Source organism: Phalacrocorax aristotelis, chromosome 6, assembly GCF_949628215.1.
Source record: "Phalacrocorax aristotelis chromosome 6, bGulAri2.1, whole genome shotgun sequence".
Classification (NCBI taxonomy): Eukaryota; Metazoa; Chordata; class Aves; order Suliformes; family Phalacrocoracidae; genus Phalacrocorax; species Phalacrocorax aristotelis.
The window spans coordinates 15099610-15117853 of record NC_134281.1 but is presented as its reverse complement, the minus strand read 5'-3'; the positions used below and the strand labels follow the sequence as shown (position 1 = coordinate 15117853).

At 38.4% G+C, this 18244-nt stretch overlaps 1 protein-coding gene across 4 annotated transcripts in view; it reads right to left on the bottom strand.

The window, feature by feature from the left end:
* ARHGEF3 (Rho guanine nucleotide exchange factor 3) overlaps positions 1 to 18244 on the bottom strand; it is a 148541-nt gene that overhangs the window by 79646 nt on the left and 50651 nt on the right. For 3 of the 4 annotated variants that reach the window (XM_075096165.1, XM_075096166.1, XM_075096168.1), the window contains one exon: positions 12554 to 12620. In XM_075096165.1, coding sequence (XP_074952266.1) covers positions 12554 to 12620 — 67 coding nt within the window. Of the gene's footprint in view, positions 1 to 103; positions 258 to 12553; positions 12621 to 18244 lie in introns of those variants that run through there. The other variant, XM_075096171.1, reaches the window with a different exon arrangement.

The window sequence follows — 18244 nt, the reverse complement described above, 5'->3', positions numbered from 1 at the left end:
TAAATCCTAGCATGCTTGGAAGCAGTATCTGTGCAATTTCAACTTACTACAATGCCACACATACAAACAATAAAAAGTAACACAAACCTGAATTTACGCTTACCTGATGATGCACAAAAAAGCAACACCACACCATGAGGTACTTAGTATTGTACTCAGGTTTTAGGAGGTTTCTTAATATTCAGCGTGTCAGTGAAAAGTCTTTGCTACAAAGGAGTCCCTATGTCTCTCCTTCAGTTTTCAGCAGGAACTCCTCCCCATGCAGCCGCACAGTTTGCTCTCGCTTCCTGTCATGCAGTGTAGTAGAAGTGTCAGAGGATGAGTGATATGTATTGTCATGTCTATCTCTGTTGTGGCTTTTCCACATAGATCGCTTTGAATAATATTTTAAACAGACAAAAGTGTTTTAAAAAATTCTAACAAGTGAATGGCATGGTATGGTAAAGGCAAAGACATCATTAACATGTTTTTAAAGTAATAGGTAGGTCTTTGGGGGCTTTGAGACTCAGTAACTGAAACACAGTCCATCTCCTGCCTGTGCAATTCTCAGTCTTAAACAGCAGCAACAGGCTTTAAACTCGAGGGCAGACATCTCCAAATGTAGACACCTCAGAAAACAAAACAGCTGGTAGCACTGGGTAGAGCTTTTAAGCAACTAGTTCACAGAAAACTTGCAGTATTTCAGAACTAAGGGATCAGCTAAGCAGGAGTTCTTAAATTAACAGAGGCATAACGGCAAGGACCCAGCACAGAATGCTTCAGAGTCAGCCCAGAATCAAGGCCCAAAGATGACCTTGGCAGAGCGCCCAAATTTTGCATGTGAGGACATGTCAAGGAAGTGCAATGTTTGATTTTATCCCTGGTAGCTTGATATAACTGATGAAAGAAACTCCATTTTCGCTGATTCTCCACCAATCTAGATAAGCAAGCCTTTAGCAACTTCATCCTATGAAATCCAGTGAGCCTTCATGTCACTGGAGTTTGGAAAGCTATATACCTTAAGCACCAAGAAAGCATTCAACTTATTTGGTATTTTTAAGGCAGCAATAACTTCAAGACTGTTGCTACCTCAATGACAAAAAATTTCCCAGCCCACTTGAAGTTTCAAAGCTGCAGATCTCCTCCTGCAAGGACTCCCTGGACACATACACACTGGACATCAATGTAATTGAGAATCTGAAGTCGTAAACTTACAGGATTAGGCTCCAGACTCATAATGTAAACTGCAAAATACATTGCTGCCTTGAGAGCTCTTATATTTGCATGCCAAATCATCCTTTGGACAAAAACAACCGAAAGAGACCAGCCTACTAATAATGAGAGTTTTCAGCAGTCTCTCTCAGACTGCCAGATAGGATACCAGCACTTTCTAGTACATATTTTCCTGAATATATACTCAGTTAGTTGCCTCTTTTGGCCATCATATTAATATACATTACTTCAAGGTCAGAAAAGCTAAGTTTCATGAGGCGTTTATCTGCAAGTTATCAAAATACATAACTTCCCACACATTATGTGAAAAATTATATTTGCATATGATTCATATATACCAGTTTCAATGTGCATTTGAGCAGCCCTCTTCGAAATCTAGACATAGAGAGCAACTTCCCTTAGCCAAAGTTAAGGAGAAAACAATACAGAATATTGACCCCAAAAAATGGAATCCATAATCATCACAAGTGACTGAAACACGGTGCTTTATATGGTGAGTAAAAATGAGCTATCTCAAATGGCTTTCCTTCATCTTTCCTGCATTACAAACTGAATTAACTATTTTGGGCAAGTGAAACATGTCCTCAGAAACCAGTAAAAAGGAACTATTGAGAGATGTATAAGATTTGGTTCATTTTTAAAGCATATATGGACTCAAATGTAAAGAACAAGTGCAAATACAGGGAAAAGTAAAACCCTGAAACTTCTCGGATCCTTTCTGCACACACTGCAAATACACAGCAAAAAATTTGAGCGCTTACCTTTCAAAATATTTTTAAACATTTGTAAGATAGTTCATTCTTTGTTTCAGAAGACTTATTCATTAGTCATATCAGAAGACTGAATATGTTATTACTACTATTCCAAAGAGACTTTTTTGTTTGTTTAAGACTTAAGTAATAATTGTGCAAAAAGTTCAGGCAAGCACTCATAATGGACAAGAGAAACAGCTGAAAAGAAGTTGTAATTGACAAACTCAAACTACATGAATTTAAGCAAGCTGTTCATTCAGTCTCTGTGCAGCTGCTGAGACCAATGCAGTAACAAAACATGAAACGAAACAAGATAGCACCATGAACACAAGATCAAGTAGCCAGAAATATCCACAAAACTGTGGGTAAAAGGAATTAAATATTACTGTAACTTTGGTTTACAGGAACAGAGAATGAACACAGGGTATCAATGATTTAAATTCAAAAAATATCTGACAACATCTTGAGAAACCTTCCTGCCTTCGTATCCTCACTTGTAAAATGCCCAAAGCGTACGGGTGGCATAAGGTTAGTGTGTCAAATGTTTATAACAAGCAGCACATGGTAAGTCTTTACCCAGGCAGCACACAGTCAGTTTCCAAGCATCTTCTGCTGGTTGAGCTTGTCAAAGCAGTTTCATTGTTGCTTTCTTCCCTATAATTCTTAGAAGTAAGGAAATGTTAAAAGAAAAAAAAATAATATTCTTTTAGGGCAGGGTCCTACTGCTGCAACTAGGATTTTGAACTGTACAACTAAGGGGAAAGCACACATCTGAAGTACTGTGGTAGGAAGACAACACACCCTTCTTCCCTTCTGGAAGCCTAAGCAAGTGAAATGCAGGTTCACATGCAGCCACCAGGCCATTCAGAAAAACCTGCAGCTACCTCCCCCTTTTCAGAAACTGTGTCTTAAGGGGGCTGACTTTAAACTTTGTTTAGCAGTCAACCCATTCTTTGATTTACCTACTGGTAACAGAGGAAAGCCTCCACAAGGTTGGCATTTGATACATGTTTACTATTGGATATTAAAGGTAAAAAAAATTATTGAAAAAAATCTTGTTACTCAGAAGAAGGATAGCAACCTACTTAAATATTCCTTTAAAAAAAAACAACAAATCAAAACAAAAAAAAAGAAACAAAAAGCCAACCAACCCAAAACCCCCCACAACTTCTGAAGCTTTTAATCCATTTCAGTATGTGACAGTGGCATGAGGAAAGCAACTTACTTGAATTAAGCTATGAGGGGTCTCAAGTTTTTGTGCAAATAACAGAGGTTCTGCGCTCTTCAACACAATCAACCACAATGTAGAAAGAGACAGCACCAGTGTACAGTTTTTTACTCAAAACCAATATAATGAATATTTTTAAATGTGTATTTTAGAGTTTTAGAATGTTACCTCAAATCATGTTAGGATCATATTATATGCAATGCTTCATAATCTGGAATTAGATTTAATATCCCATTTTGAAACATGTAGCAGAACCCAGGAATTATTAAATCTGTCATCATAAGTGGTATTTAAGAGCTTCAACAGCTCAAAATTTTCTAGAAAATTTTAATTTAGTAGTATTTTAGAAACGTTACAGTATGTTCTTACAAAAGTTTAGATTATAAATTCTTTAAAGAAACAATAGTTTATTATTACGTTTACATGATATCTAGCAAAATGGAGACCTTGTTTTCCGGTTGCTACTGTAATAACAAAATTTGTTTCCAGGCTTCTATAAATAAAAGACACAATCATATTGCTCTTACTATGCATTTGTGTCGGATTTTAAAAGATGGCCATACATCTTTAATTGCTGTGTGCTTTTCTAACCAAACAAAACAGCATTAGCTCTCAAGGAGAATCATCATCTTATGTTTAGTTAGAAAATAATTAGGACTTGTTCTAAGACAGATGTCTCAGAGCAATGCTGGCTGTGAAAGCACTTTTACATTTGGGAGGAACAGCAGTCTTCATACAGAGTACCAACAGACATACTCAAAATGTTTCTTCCAATTGAAAACATCAGAAAAAATTCAGATTTCCTGTTCTTTTCCCATCAGCTCTTGAGGACTGTTTATAAGCTTGTTCAGAAGTTTTCAGAAGGCTTTCCTTCTCTCTTGGTCCTTAAAAGATTTTGTTTAGCTTTCTGTCACTAGTACAACTTGACAACCTAAATCAGAACCTGTGGAAGTGGAGATGGAGAGGCAGATGTTTGATAAAACCTCTAGTAAAGCACAGAGGATTTCCCAACTGTTTCTACAAATGATGCTTTTGCAATCTTTTCCAAATGTGTAGCCCTTTAATTTACGTTTTCTTTAAAATTGACTCCGTAGTTTTAAATAGTGCTTTCTAAGCACTGCCAAATTGGAAACCGCTACAATTAACTTAGACTGCCCAGTGAGTTTTTACAGTACGAACACTAGGAAATTAGACAACAGACCATCACAATTATTTGGTTAAAAAAAAAAGTAAGGAGTGATGTTAATAACGCATCTTTGTAACAGGCTGTAATAACATCAAGTTCTACTGCAAGCATCATGACTAGTAAAAATAAACTAAAAAAAAAAGAGGCAATTAAATTCCATGTTCACAACCATTCATGTCCACTAGTCATTTTAAAATAAAATTGCTAATCTGAAATAGTGTAGCATCAATAAGATACAAATATGTCGTTCAGAATTGTTTCAAAAATGTTGGTTTCTCAGACCAAGTGGCATCAAGTTCAGCTGGACAACAGCATCACCCTGTTAACCTTTACAAGTTTCTGAAACAAAGTCATAGCAAATAGTAATTTCACATCATGTGTTCTCAAAGCCACTGTTGGGGTGGGGGGGAAACAAATACAAAGAAATGGGCAGAGTTTGGTTTGAGTTAAATTGAACAGGGGTCAAGTTCATACGCTGTTGAACAAAGAAAAGAACAGTAAATGACAGCAGGAGTACAAGGTAACACCCAATCTATGATTAAAGACAGGAAATCTGCTATATAACAGAACATCAAACTTAGCCTAAGAGAATGACAATTGGACCTATCTGCTTTATCACATGTTGCTTCAAGCTCAGTACTGTTTGTATGTGCAAAATAGCTGGCATGACGGTTTTATAGCATATGCAAAATATTTCTACTATAAATAACAAACCACACCCGGAACAAAAATAAACTTGTTGCAAAGCACTTAGAGATTCATAAAATAAAGCCCCACAATATTAACAGAATAACTGCATAAAGTATTTTTCAAGAAAATATCTATTCTGTGGAAAAATAACATGAAATTATAAGAAATCCTTCCAAATGGGGGAAATCACAGTATTTTCATTATCAGAAAAATTCAAAATATTAATTGAATAACTGAGCTTTAATAAACAGAATACCTACTCTTTACAATACAAATAATGATTAAAAAGTCTTGCAGATATAAAATCCTATGACAGTTTCTTCATTTCAAGAATTCATTAGCCAAGCCCTCTGTAAGCATGCCTCATAACTCTTGTCCCAAGAAACATACAGTCTAAAGTGTATTTTATATAACTAGCATGTAATTGACTGGAAAGTAGCCCTGTAAGCTAGGTAGACAGTCTTAATGGCTACGTACTTAACTCATAGATTTAGACATAAAAACTGTGAAAGTTTAATAAAACAGCTACTGAATTGAGTTAATGAAAACATTGCAAACTCCTAAGCATTACAGCACTCTAGATAGCATGAGCAATAAACAGCTCATAAAATGTGCACAGGTTTTTCTACCTGAGTCCCAAACTACTAGAAACCTGGCCAAGTCTAAAGGCCAGCCTACATCATTCTCCTTTACAAATAACTCTAACTCATAGGTGTCCTACCACCACATGTTCAAGTACTACTGTATGTAAAGAACCTTGTAATTTATACTACCCTTTGAGCCTACAAAGAGGTACATTAATTCTTAGGTCTGTGGTAAATGGCTGTATCATCAAATCACGTTTAGCTGGAATTTCAAATAAAACATCCTGACATAACTAACCTAACATCACACATTGTGGATAGATATTATCATGGCAATTAAATCATGCTGAGTCAGTGCATCAGTTTGGAATAATACATTCTTGAGTTCTTCAAAATTGTCTAACTGGTCACACTGAATTGCTTTTTAAATTCAGTGTATACATTAAGAATGTAACAGTTCCGATGTGTATTTTGGAACTGCAGATGGAATTGACTGCTATCCAGTTACGCAAATGCCACACAATGAATTTCTGATAACATCTCTGTCTGTTTGCCAACATAAACCTTGCTGTTCCAAGAGAAATTAGTCTTGTGACTAATCACCAACAGTTTCAATGGTTTGTTCAAAAACAAAACCAATAATAAGCTAAAACATTTAAAACTCTCCCCATAGATTAAGCAGGGAGACATCAAACCCAGCTCTTTTACAAATAAAAATCAGTGTCCAGGCTGTCTGCTTGCTACAGTTTATAAGCTCTAGTATTCTGAACTACAAACCGTGTATCACGGAAGGGAACTTTTAACACTCCTATAGCCCCCTAACTCTACTGCTATCAACAGTCTGGAGCAAAGTTTCCCTGCTCCTGCAATGCTCCAAAGAACGAGCTGCAAGGCTACAGGGAAACTCAGCTTCTACTCAGCTCATTATACAGGCTCTATGTTTACAGCATCCATATTCTAATGCCTTAAAGCAGAAAGACTTATAGAATTGCTTCTTACCACTTCTAATACCAGGTATCAGAGACATTCTGGCCCAAAAAAGGTCAATGCTGGACAGAGGCACAACAGTACCTCCACAAAGGCAGAATAAAAGCAAGCCTGAACAAAGACAGTACAAGAGAAATAGTACTGGGGCAGTTAAACCCTGCAATGGAAGAGCTTGCAACCCACTGGAAGAAGAGATCTAAAAAGGAGCAAGTGGAGCACAGGAATACATCACCAGTTAGAAAGGAGAAAAAGGAATATGGAATTTGTACTTTTCGTTTTCAAAGAGAAAGGTGGGTGAGAAGAGTAAGGGATCAAGCATCTACCAAGCATCTCTAACCTACTGCAGAAGGTTAGAAGAAACAGAGGGAAATGGATAGGCATACAGTACCAGAGCAGGCTGGGAGAGCAGAGATGCCAGCAGGACTCCCCCACGTGGAGGAGGCTTTCTATGACACATGAAGAAACTAGTTCCTGACTGTTAAGCCATAACGGGTATAATTATTCCTCTTACAGCTATGTTTTCAATTATGCAAAGTAACCCACACACCCCCCTTTACAGAGGAAACAATTTAAATTGTGCATGAAAAATACAAGTATGTTAAAACAACAGAAAACCACACGCGCTTTTTAATCTATATGATAACTTGTGTTTTAAAATCATATTGGTCATACTAGTGACAATGATTGATGGTTGGACTTGATCTTTGAAAGATAGAAAAGAGGTCTTTTCCAATCTTAATAATTCTATGATAATGGTATTTAAGCACATTTGATCTAGAGGCATTAGTGCATAATTTTGCTTCAACAAGTATGAATAAAGACCTGTCTGACACCACTCCTAATAACTGTCTGTTAAGGGTAACATCATTGCTTAAGTAAATGAATATCAGTGGATACAGACATTAAGTAAAACCAGTCAGAATCCAGCAAAGGTAAAGAGGTGCTTTCTGTGATAGTATGCAATTAATCATCAAGTTAAAGCTAGGGCAGAACTTTTCTCTTAACAACTTTTATATTGTTTATATTCATGCACCCTGAAGGGAATAACTGAAGTCTGCCAGCCTGCACAAAATAAACATACTGTTCTGTAAATACTGTCTGAAGAGCATGGATTTCTTCCCATCTGGTGTGAAAGACACCTTTTTTCCCCCCCCACAAACACACTTGTGGCAAAACTAGCAAAGAAACCACTTACACATCTAAAATTGACCTCCAGCATGCTTAGCACATTTTTAAGTGAGGCTTCTCATAACTTACATCAGTCTTCCTCACAGGTGACCACATTTGCAAGTTGGTTAGTTAAAAGCTTTAGCAAATGTAAAAAGGAAACAAAAATGGAGGAAATAGGAAGAAGCCTAGCTGCAGTAAATTATCTTCAACCTTCAGGCAACTGCACACCAAACACATGCCTCAAAATATTTCAAGTAGAAAATGTTGGTTTAGATTTCACTACTTATTTTTAGCACTGAAGTTCTTCAGCCAAATTTGGTGTGTAGGGGGGAAAAAAAGGTAGAGAAACCATCATCATGGTTCCGACGGTTTTCTAAAGTATGCAGGAAATGATGCTAGCTCTTGGTGGAACAGTAGAGAGAAACATCAACGACAAGCAAAGACAAAACATGCATCCTCTTTGGGTATGCCTACAGCCCCAATATTCTTCATGAGCTGGGTAACAGCTTTTCTTTCAATCATCTGACAGTGTCTTCACAGCCATCTGAAATGTCATTAAATCAACAGCAGGACTGCTATGTACTTTGCTACGTACTGTTTTTGCAAATGTACATAAACATATTATTAGGAAAAAAAATCATTTAATGAATTTCAGTAACACAAGCCCACAATTCACATGAGTAAAGCAGTCTAGAAAATTATCCTGCTGACAAAAAACAAAGTGGGTGATTTTTAAAGAAGCAGGAGGGGAGACAGATAAAGAAGCTGAAATTTGAAACTCCTCAGGAGAGATTATTAGTTTTCTTGAATTCAGAACTTTCTTATGAAGAAGCCTGACTACTCTTACTACGGAAAAAAATAGCACACAAGTGTGTAACTCAAGACTGTATCATAACTAGCAAACAACCACAGAAGCTTTAATCCTGACATCTTCTAATTGCACATGCATGACTGTACAAACGTAATCCTCATTTGATGGGATGCTTTATTAAATAATACTGTTTACCACCCTACATGGCAACATAACACGTTACTTCCATAGACACCAGAAGCAGCATATTAAACTGCTCTCTCTTCTGTATAAGCACCAAAGAGTGGTGGTAAGGAAAGCCTTCTATCTGCATCAAGGTTTTAAGGGAAAAGTGGCATGGAGAGAAGAAGAAAAAGAGTGAGAGTTAATGGCAACCAGAAGAGAGAGCAAAAAGAGGATTATTACCAATCTCTGTGACAAGACCTGTGCTGTTCTTGTCTTTACATACATTATTGTCCTGTCTCTGAATTGCCCTATGCCACCAGATATCCATGCCTCTCCTTCTCCTTACCAAGCCCTGACCACAGATTGCTCCACACCCACATGGCATCTTTATCTTCCTAGAGTCTGTATTTACAAAGGCTGAACTAATAAATCTGTTGTGTTTTATAGTAGACTTCTGCCTCCATTCCATACTTCCACCTCTCTGCTTTCACACTCACTAGCTTTCCTCCGTTTCCATACTTGATCTCTCTCCACTCACGCTCTCTCTTGCTACAACTTTCACCACTCTTTGCTTTCACAATCCCGACTATCCCTCTTGCCAAGCTACAGCTTCCCCCTCTTTCCCTCTTCAATCCTATATTCAGTATCTTCCTTTGCTTTATTCCTTTTCTAATCCAAGTACTGCAATCCACCACTTAATCTCTTGTATTCTGGTTTTCCCATTGCACTGTCCCTCCAGCCTGCTATATTCTTGTCTCCACAGGTTCTGTGTTTCTTCCTCTGAAATTACAATTCTCACTATAAATACCTTCCCTCTAAAATAGTCTATTTGCTGAACACCTCACTATACAATCTCCTCAGAGACCAAATTAACCTGATGCCTCATGTCTATGCAGCAGCATATAGCAGAGATTGCACTGCTTGATAAAGTCAAGCCTAAATTTGATCTAAAGTAGGATTGATTTATTATAAATAAATAAATGAATAATGAAAATAAACTCTCTTCTCCCCACTGATACCTAAACGCTGCCCAAAGTTCTGGCAGTAACCATTACCATTATCTAAAAATTACAGCATTGGCAGAAACACATAAATGATATCATCTTGACATGGAAAGCCCCATGGAGAGAATTAAATATGATCTCTAACCATGGGCCCCAAAAGAGCCGCTCAACACGGAAAAAAAAACTTCTTCTGAAAAAATTCATTTAAGTAAGGAGAGGAAGAGAGAAGTGCAAAGGAGTTTCTTCCGTAAATGTTTAGCATCTGGGCCTTCCTTATCTTACATTGAGGTTTACGTTGGTGTATGTTCAAGGGTGCTTCAACACACCCACTTTATCAGCATGATACAAAGACATTTAAAACCAGTGAACTGACTGCAAAGTGAGGATACACTTCACATGTAGATGAACACAACATTGCAATTTGGTGCTTAACGACTTTCTTTTTTTTTTTTTGTGACTGTTGAAATGATCCTGTATTACAGTCTGTAATGGCATAGATGTTTGAAAAAAACCATAGCTATGAATAAGTCAGCTCCAGAGTTTTGTTTGTTGTACTCAGGCGTGGCACTGCTCCACAGTCAACATTCACTTACTTCTTTTACCCAGTAAGGTTTTACTCCTGTTTGAGAAAAGACATCAAAGTTCACCTTTTACCATTCACCATCTGTATGAAAACCTTTATGACTTCAAGTCTGCTCATTGGGCTTTTCATAACACAATTTTTCCATCCATCAAAATGAAGTTGATGCTGACACAATGCAAACATCAACAGAGACTTACATCTCTCGTCCAGTGCTCAACTGTCTTTGTTTCAGCATCTAAAGAGGTCAAGTTAACAACTGATACAGGTTCTTCCCCTGATGTAGTAATTTATTTCAAGCAATTAGCTGCAACTGCCAATTACTATGCATTCAGTTAAATATTACAGTTATGGAGCCTGACATCTGTATCAGTGTCTCGTAAGTTTCCTTAAAAATGAGGTGGCAGACAACTCACATAGATCTTCATTTCTACGCACGAAGGAAGCAATTTGAGGATCCTTTACTCACTGCCTGTTTTCTCTAATCAGGCTATATATACACTACGTATTCCAGTCTCCTTTCAGGTTCTTGACTTCTGCTCTCGATTCTGAAGTCTTTTACTCCCCTGTTCTCTGTTCTGTGTGTATTAGCCCACTCCTTTGCCATGCAGCTTGTGTCACTGACTTCAAGCCGACACACCAACCCGAGACCCCTACTCCCATTGAGCTATTGCTCTCTGAACTTGGGATCACTGTTTCTCCAGCTACAACTCATACCTACAACACTCTTCCAACTAATTTCACATGTACCTTCTTCCTCAATTACTTTTCCAGCATAGATGGGAATTGGGAGAAATACTAGAGTCAATTGTAATTTTAAACTGGCTCTGAAATTTATAATTAATCTACAGATTAGAGGCTGTTGGTATTTCCCCTGCATTCTTGACAATGCTGTTGTGAGGGAACTATTTTCTCAGTAACACTGACAAGTTCACCCCCATAGTTTTGTGGTGCAATGCAAGAAATAGATGGCGAAAACAAAAAGCTCACAGTAAACAACAGTGGATGCTCTATTTAAAATATCAGATTAAAATGCAGAAATCAGTATCAGATATTGTGAAAGGTATTTTTTGTTTAATGAAGTGTACCATATTATGACAAACACAGATCAGTAAACCTACCAATGCCATTTACCCTTTCAGCAAAGCATTTAAGTAATGTCTTTCTACTTAAATCTTCTGTTGGAAGAAGCTCAGAGAAAATGCATTCATATACTCTCCTGAATAAAAAACTGAACTCTTTCGATTCAGTATAAGTCACTCCACATTACAGGTAAAGGTAATTTACTGTTTACTGTGCCAAATAAAGTTTGCAAGGCAGAAAAGACCTTCCTTTGACCTAAAGGTTGCAGTAACACTACCACTTATATACAACATGCAGTGACAACTCCTCCTCCTAGATTGTATCCCACACTACAGTACTTACATACACGGCAAACACACCATTGCCATTCAAAAACTGCCACCATCACATTGAGTTTTTCAGCAGATGGTGTAGAAGGCTTCACAGGTCATAGAGAACAGAAAGGGGACAACAGGACTTTGAAAGAATTAATCTGCATAAGAAGCACACCTTTGAAACCTGAAGCAGACAGGAATAAAAGCTTCTAATACCACCAGCAGATATTAAGATTCTCAGTTTCACCTGCTTTTTTTCATGTGTCTTTCCACTCAGTTACTGTGGTAACACATGCTTCCATACTTCCTTCCTCACCCAACCAAAAATGAATAAAACCTAGTCCCTTCTGCCTTGTAAGAAATCCACGTAATTTTTGCTATCATTCTCCAACTGTACTTCTGCAAAATTCACATATACAAGCTTTCAATATGTAACTTTACAAATACCTGTTTTAAACGAGCACTTAAAAAAAGAGTACATATAAGTTCAGTTTGGCTGAATTATTTTCAGAATCAAACACACACCGATTTTTTAATTCACACTGTATGTTAACCCAGTTATACTAAATGATCTCCCCATCCCTCATAGTATGTCACTCAATCACATAAACAAAAGCTGGTTTTTTTAAACAGCCTTTAGGAGGTCACAAAATTAAAAGCTCAATTTTATAATTTTTTGCCATAATTTTAGTACTTGCAGATCATGTTTTAACGAGAAAGTTACACTGCGGTAGAATAAAGCAGGAGGGAATGTTACAGAGCATGAACAAAATTACATCAAACTTACCCCTCTGAAATTCCAGCCCTTGGTAGAAGGAAACAAGGTAAAATTGTTCTGTTGCTGTTGTTTCGGCCTGCAAGATGAGACAAGGAATAGTGTTTACATTTTCAGCTGTCATATTTTCTATATCAATAACAGAGCAACAATGGAGGAAGAAAAGAAAAACACAGGCTTCAGGTACCAAGCCACCTTAGATTTCCTTGGCTGTACTTCTGACAGGTTTCTCTCTTCAGTTTAGTTAAATGTTTTAATTCAGATTGAGAGCTAAGGGACATGGCAGCCTTACAAGCCTTCAGAGATGCACTGACCTATGTCTGACAACAACTTATTACTCCTACTGATTGGCAACAAGCAGAGACAACCCTGACCTGAACAGTGTGGGTCTATGAAGCTGCAATTATGCCATGTGATGCAAGATGGTGTAGTCTGCCAGCTGTACTAGATGGGGACACTAAACAGCCTTTAATCCTAACAGTGAAGCTACGCGAAGCACCAATGTAAAGCAAGCTAGCCATACCTCTGCGTGACGCTAAGAACTAGAGAAGCTGACTTCAGTTTTTGCTCATTCCAAAACCCTTCTCCTACCCTATGATTACCACTGTACAATTATTTCTGCAAAGTAACCATAACATTCTCCACTCCAGTCTTAGTAAGTGCTTTCCACCAGTAAGATCTTAAATTACTTTACAAAGGTAGGAAAACATTGCTGAGATTTTACACATAAAGTCAAAACAAAGCTTCACTGACCTGTTAAGTTGACCAAACCAACAAATAGTTTGGTGGTGCGACCTAAGTGCTGAGCGCACTGCAACTCCAACTGTGCAATTATACAGACTACAGAAGTGATCATAACTAATAAAAGGAAAGCAAAAACTTGGTTAAAAAATAGCAAATTAAATGGCTGCCTGTCAAACCTCACCATCCAACAATAACAGGACAGATGTTTTGCAGCTAAAGCGCTGGATTAACTCATGAAAGATCTGGGAGTTGTTCCTGCTGCTTACAGTTCCTGAAGGACTCCAACACACTGCCCCAGTTTATTTTCTGTAGAGTCAGGATAGCCGTAGTTCTCTTTTTTTCTGTCTTCTCTATTTTGGTGTAAAATATTTGATGTACAGACTTTTTTTTCGTTAAGTGCATTAAAACACACCATATTGCTGTGATCACAATAGGTGTTTTTTAGATGCCAACATAACGCAAATAATAAACAGTAATCAGGACAATTAAGTCATTTTGGTAACATCAAAGGTTGAGATGTAAATCTTCTCAGTTTTTCACTCTACGAGCCAGCCAACCAGAAGGAATATCAGTATTTGAAGCATATTGATAAAGTCATTAAAAAGCCCAAGGCAACATACATCAAACTTTAGCATTACAGACTATCCCACTAATAAATCCTCCTCCTGCAGCTTTCCAAATTAAAATATTATGAAACTGAATTTCTAACCCAAAAGCCTCACTGGAACTGGAACTGCATAGTAAAAAGAGAAAAATATGATTAACAAGAACAAGTTACACAGAATATCAATTGTCCTAACACTGTTTTGCACCCTTTTTATTCACACATGATCTCACACTAGAGCCAGAGTCAGATGTTCTAAAAAGCATTGTGAGCTTTCTGGAGTTCTGCTTCTTAGTCACTTTTCAAAGAAATCTCAAACTTGCATTTCTGAATTTTTTTCTTTGATACTTCAATGCTGTTCATGCATCTATTTTCCCAGTTTATTAAGAACTGCACTAGTTTTATTCTAATTAAGCTGAATATAGAGGAAACAAAAGACATTTCAACTTCAATATAGCAGGATTTATGATAGTTTAGACAACAGTTACAAGGGAAATGAAAACTTCATTAAAAATTATCTTTCCCCATAATCATTCTGTAACAAGGACTGAGAAGTCTGTAATAAGCAATAAATTTATTGTATCATTCATCTAAAATAAACTGAAGGCCACCCACTAGAAGACAACCAATGACTAACCTTTTGTTATAATCAATCTGTAACTTTCCCATTCACTGAAAGCATCCCAGACTATGCAACAACAGCCAGTCTTTATAGAGAGCAGGCAATATTAAATCTACATTTTGCCAGTTTTCACAATAGGTATCCTCCTTCCTTATCAGTCAAGAACCTTACTTCATTTTAGTGAGAATGAACCTCTTCATTATTCACAATGGTATGCTAACCTCTTCCTTTTTAATACTATTGTGTTATTGAAGAGCCTTAAATGCAGCAGCCTAATGAAACAAGCCAGCTTTACCAAAAGAAGTTAATTAAAAAGGTAGTGAAACATACTGAAGTCACTGTATGTTCCTCCTTGACTTACTGGCCTGGGCTGATACATACAGGGTGTAAGAAAATTCTTCACAAATTGTTTTTCACCCAATGTGCACAGCACTCTTCCAATGAACAGAAATCAGTCCAAAGTGTTACACTCATTTACCCCCCTATGGGCTACCTTAAATAACTTCTAAAAAAACTTTCACTTTTATGCATCTGGCATGGCTATCACTTCCTTATTTTCTGTCCTATGAGGGGCACACAAAGTTTAAGTCTGAAACACAGTGAATACATCAGGTCTTATTTCCCATTAAAAGCAACCATTTCATACAGCCTGTCTCAAACTTACCAAATACTAAAACTGCAAAAGCACTGTCCTACTATCTTACCCAAAGACTGTTTCAGAAACCCTACTGTTCCCAAAACTAGAAATGACCTACACTAAACATACTCATAAATTGCTCATGAGCACCATTCTGAAGCAGCATTTTACAGCTGAACACGCCCCTAAATCAAAATGAAGTAAAATACAAGTTCTGGTTCTCAACTGCACCTCAAGTAACAGAATATAGTTCTACCAAAAAGATACCTCATTCACAGTTTTTAGATTTGTCCTTCACTATCTTTAAATAATTTTGATCTTTTGGTCTTCCCAACTGTCAACATCAGTGAGAACTGTCCTGAAATAGAATTGGAGTATTGCTTTTTTTTTTTTTTTTTTTAATATATTTTAAATTAATGTCTTCCTCTTTTTTTCTACAGGTCACTAGTCCTGTTAATTCTGAACATTCTGTTTACTGGGTAAATCTTTTCAGAATTGCAACAGTATATAAGCTAATTAAGAAACATCCTGTCTGTATTATAAAACTATTAAAACACTAAATTCACAGAATCACAGAATCCCAGGTTGGAAGGGACCTCAGGGATCATCTAGTCCAACCTTTCTAGGAAGAGCACAGTCTAGACAAGATGGCCCAGCACCCCGTCCAGACAACACTTGAAAGTGTCCAATGTAGCGGAGTCAACCACTTCCCTGGGGAGATTATTCCAATGGGTGACTGTCCTCACTGTGAACAAAATTTCCTCTGGTATCCAATTGGAATCTCCCCAAGAGCAACTTGTGTCCATTCCCCCTTGTCCTCTCCATGTGACTCCTTGTAAAAAGGGAGTCTCCATCTTCTTTGTAGCTGCCCCTTAAGTACTGGTACATGGTAGTGAGATCCCCTCTGAGCCTCCTTTTCTCAAGGCTGAACAAACCCAGTTCTCCCAGCCTATCCTCGTATGGCAGGCTTCCCAGTCCTTTGATCATCTTGGTGGCCCTCTCTGGACCCTTCCAGCCCGTCTACATCCTTTTTTGTATAGAGGGGACCAGAACTGTACACAGTACTCCAGGTGTGGCCTGACAAGCGCTGAGCAGAGTGGGATAATGACTTCTTTATCTCTGCTGGTGATGCCCTTTTTGATGCAACCCAGCATCCTGTTGGCCTTTTTGGCCGCAGCAGCACACTGTTTGCTCATGTACAGCTTCCTGCCTACCAGGGCCCCCAGGTCCCTTTCCACAGAGCTGCTCTCCAGCCAGGTCGATCCCAGTCTGTGCTGCACTCCTGGATTATGTTTTCCCAGGTGCATGATCTTACACTTCTCCTTGGTGGACTTCATAAGGTTCTTGTTGCCCCACTCTTCCAGCCTATCCTGATCTCCCTGCAGAGCAGCTCTCCCTTCTGGAGTATCTACTTCTGCGCTCAATTTGGTGTCATCTGCAAACTTCATCAGGCTACGCTTGATGCCATTATCCAGATCACTTGTAAAGATGTTGACTAACATTGGGCCCAATATTGATCCCTGGGGGACCCCACTTGTGACAGGTTGCCACTTGGAAAAAGAGCTATTTACCACCACCCTTTGGGTGCGGCCTGTCAGCCAATTTCCCACCCACTGCACAGACCACTTGTCTAGGCCATAACACATTAATTTCTCCAGGAGATGGCTGTGAGAGACTGTACCAAATGCCTTGGAGAAGTCCAGGTAGACAATGTCCACTGCCTGCCCCATGTCCACCAGGCAAGTCCCTTTGTCATAGAAGGGCACCAGGTTTGTCAAGCACGATCTGCCCTTAGTGAAGCCATGTTGGCTTTTCCCAATCACGTGCTTCATTTGACTTGTGATGGCCCCCAGGAGGATTCGTTCCATAACTTTCCCAGGGATTGAAGTAAGGCTGATGGGTCTGTAGTTACCCGTATCCTCCCTCGAGCCTTTCTTGTAGATAGGGGTAGCACTTGCCTTCCTCCAGTCCTCTAGGAAATCCCCTGTTCTCCACGATTTCTCGAAGATTATGGAGAGTGGCCTTGCGATGGTGTCAGCCAGCTCTCTCAACACCCTCGGGTGGATGGCGTCAGGGCCCATGGATTTGTAGGGGTCAAGCTCCTGTAATAATTCATGTACTAACTCTTCCTTCAGTGATGGTGGGTCTATGTTTGGATTAATGGGGAATTTTGTTCCCAAAGCCTGGGACCCAACAGTGCTGGTAAAGATGGAGGTGAAGAAAGTGTTGAGGACCTCTGCCTTTTCTGCATCGTTGGTAACTCACTCTCCTTTTCTGTTTAACAGCGGGCCTATGTTTTCCTTCTGTTTCTGCTTGTGGTTGACATACCTGAAGAAACCTTTCTTGTTATTTTTGCCATCTACAGCCAGTTGCAATTCAAATTGGGCTTTTGCTTTTCTAACTGCGTCTCTGCACACTCTGGCAATGCCCTTGTAGCTCTCAACTGATAATCTTCTACTTCTCCATCTCTGGTACGCTTCTCTTTTGGATCTGAGTAGACCTAGGAGTTCATTCTTGAGCCAAGGGGGTCTCTTGCTCCGCTTACTTCCCTTTCCTTTGGAGGGGATAAATTGGCTTTGTGCTTCCAATAGAGAGTTCTTGAAGAATTCCCAGCTCTCACTAGCTCCTTTGTCTTCCATGAGAGCTTCCCATCGAATCCCTCCCAACTGAGCCCTGAGTGAACTGAAGTTTGCTCTTCTAAAATCCAGAATCCTTGTCTTAGAGCTGACCTTCAGCACACTCAGCAGGATCCCGAACTCCACAATATTGTGGTCACTGCAGCCAAGGCTATCACTAAATTGCTATTTGATATTTTAAATACAAAAACGTAAAGCTACAAAACTGTCAAAGAACTCTATTTTTAAAATAACCAATAAATGTTACATTTTTATAGAAGGAATACTCTAATAATAGGTCTACTAGACCCACTTGATTTGTAAAGAAAATAATTTACTGACCAGACCAATAATAGAAGTTATCACTGGCTTAAGTAGGTAGCAGATAGATCAAAATAAAACATTAAGTTAAAGATGGAAAGAGGAGATAAATCAATAGTCATTAACAGTGATGAGCAGATCTGACTTTTAGAGGCACGTA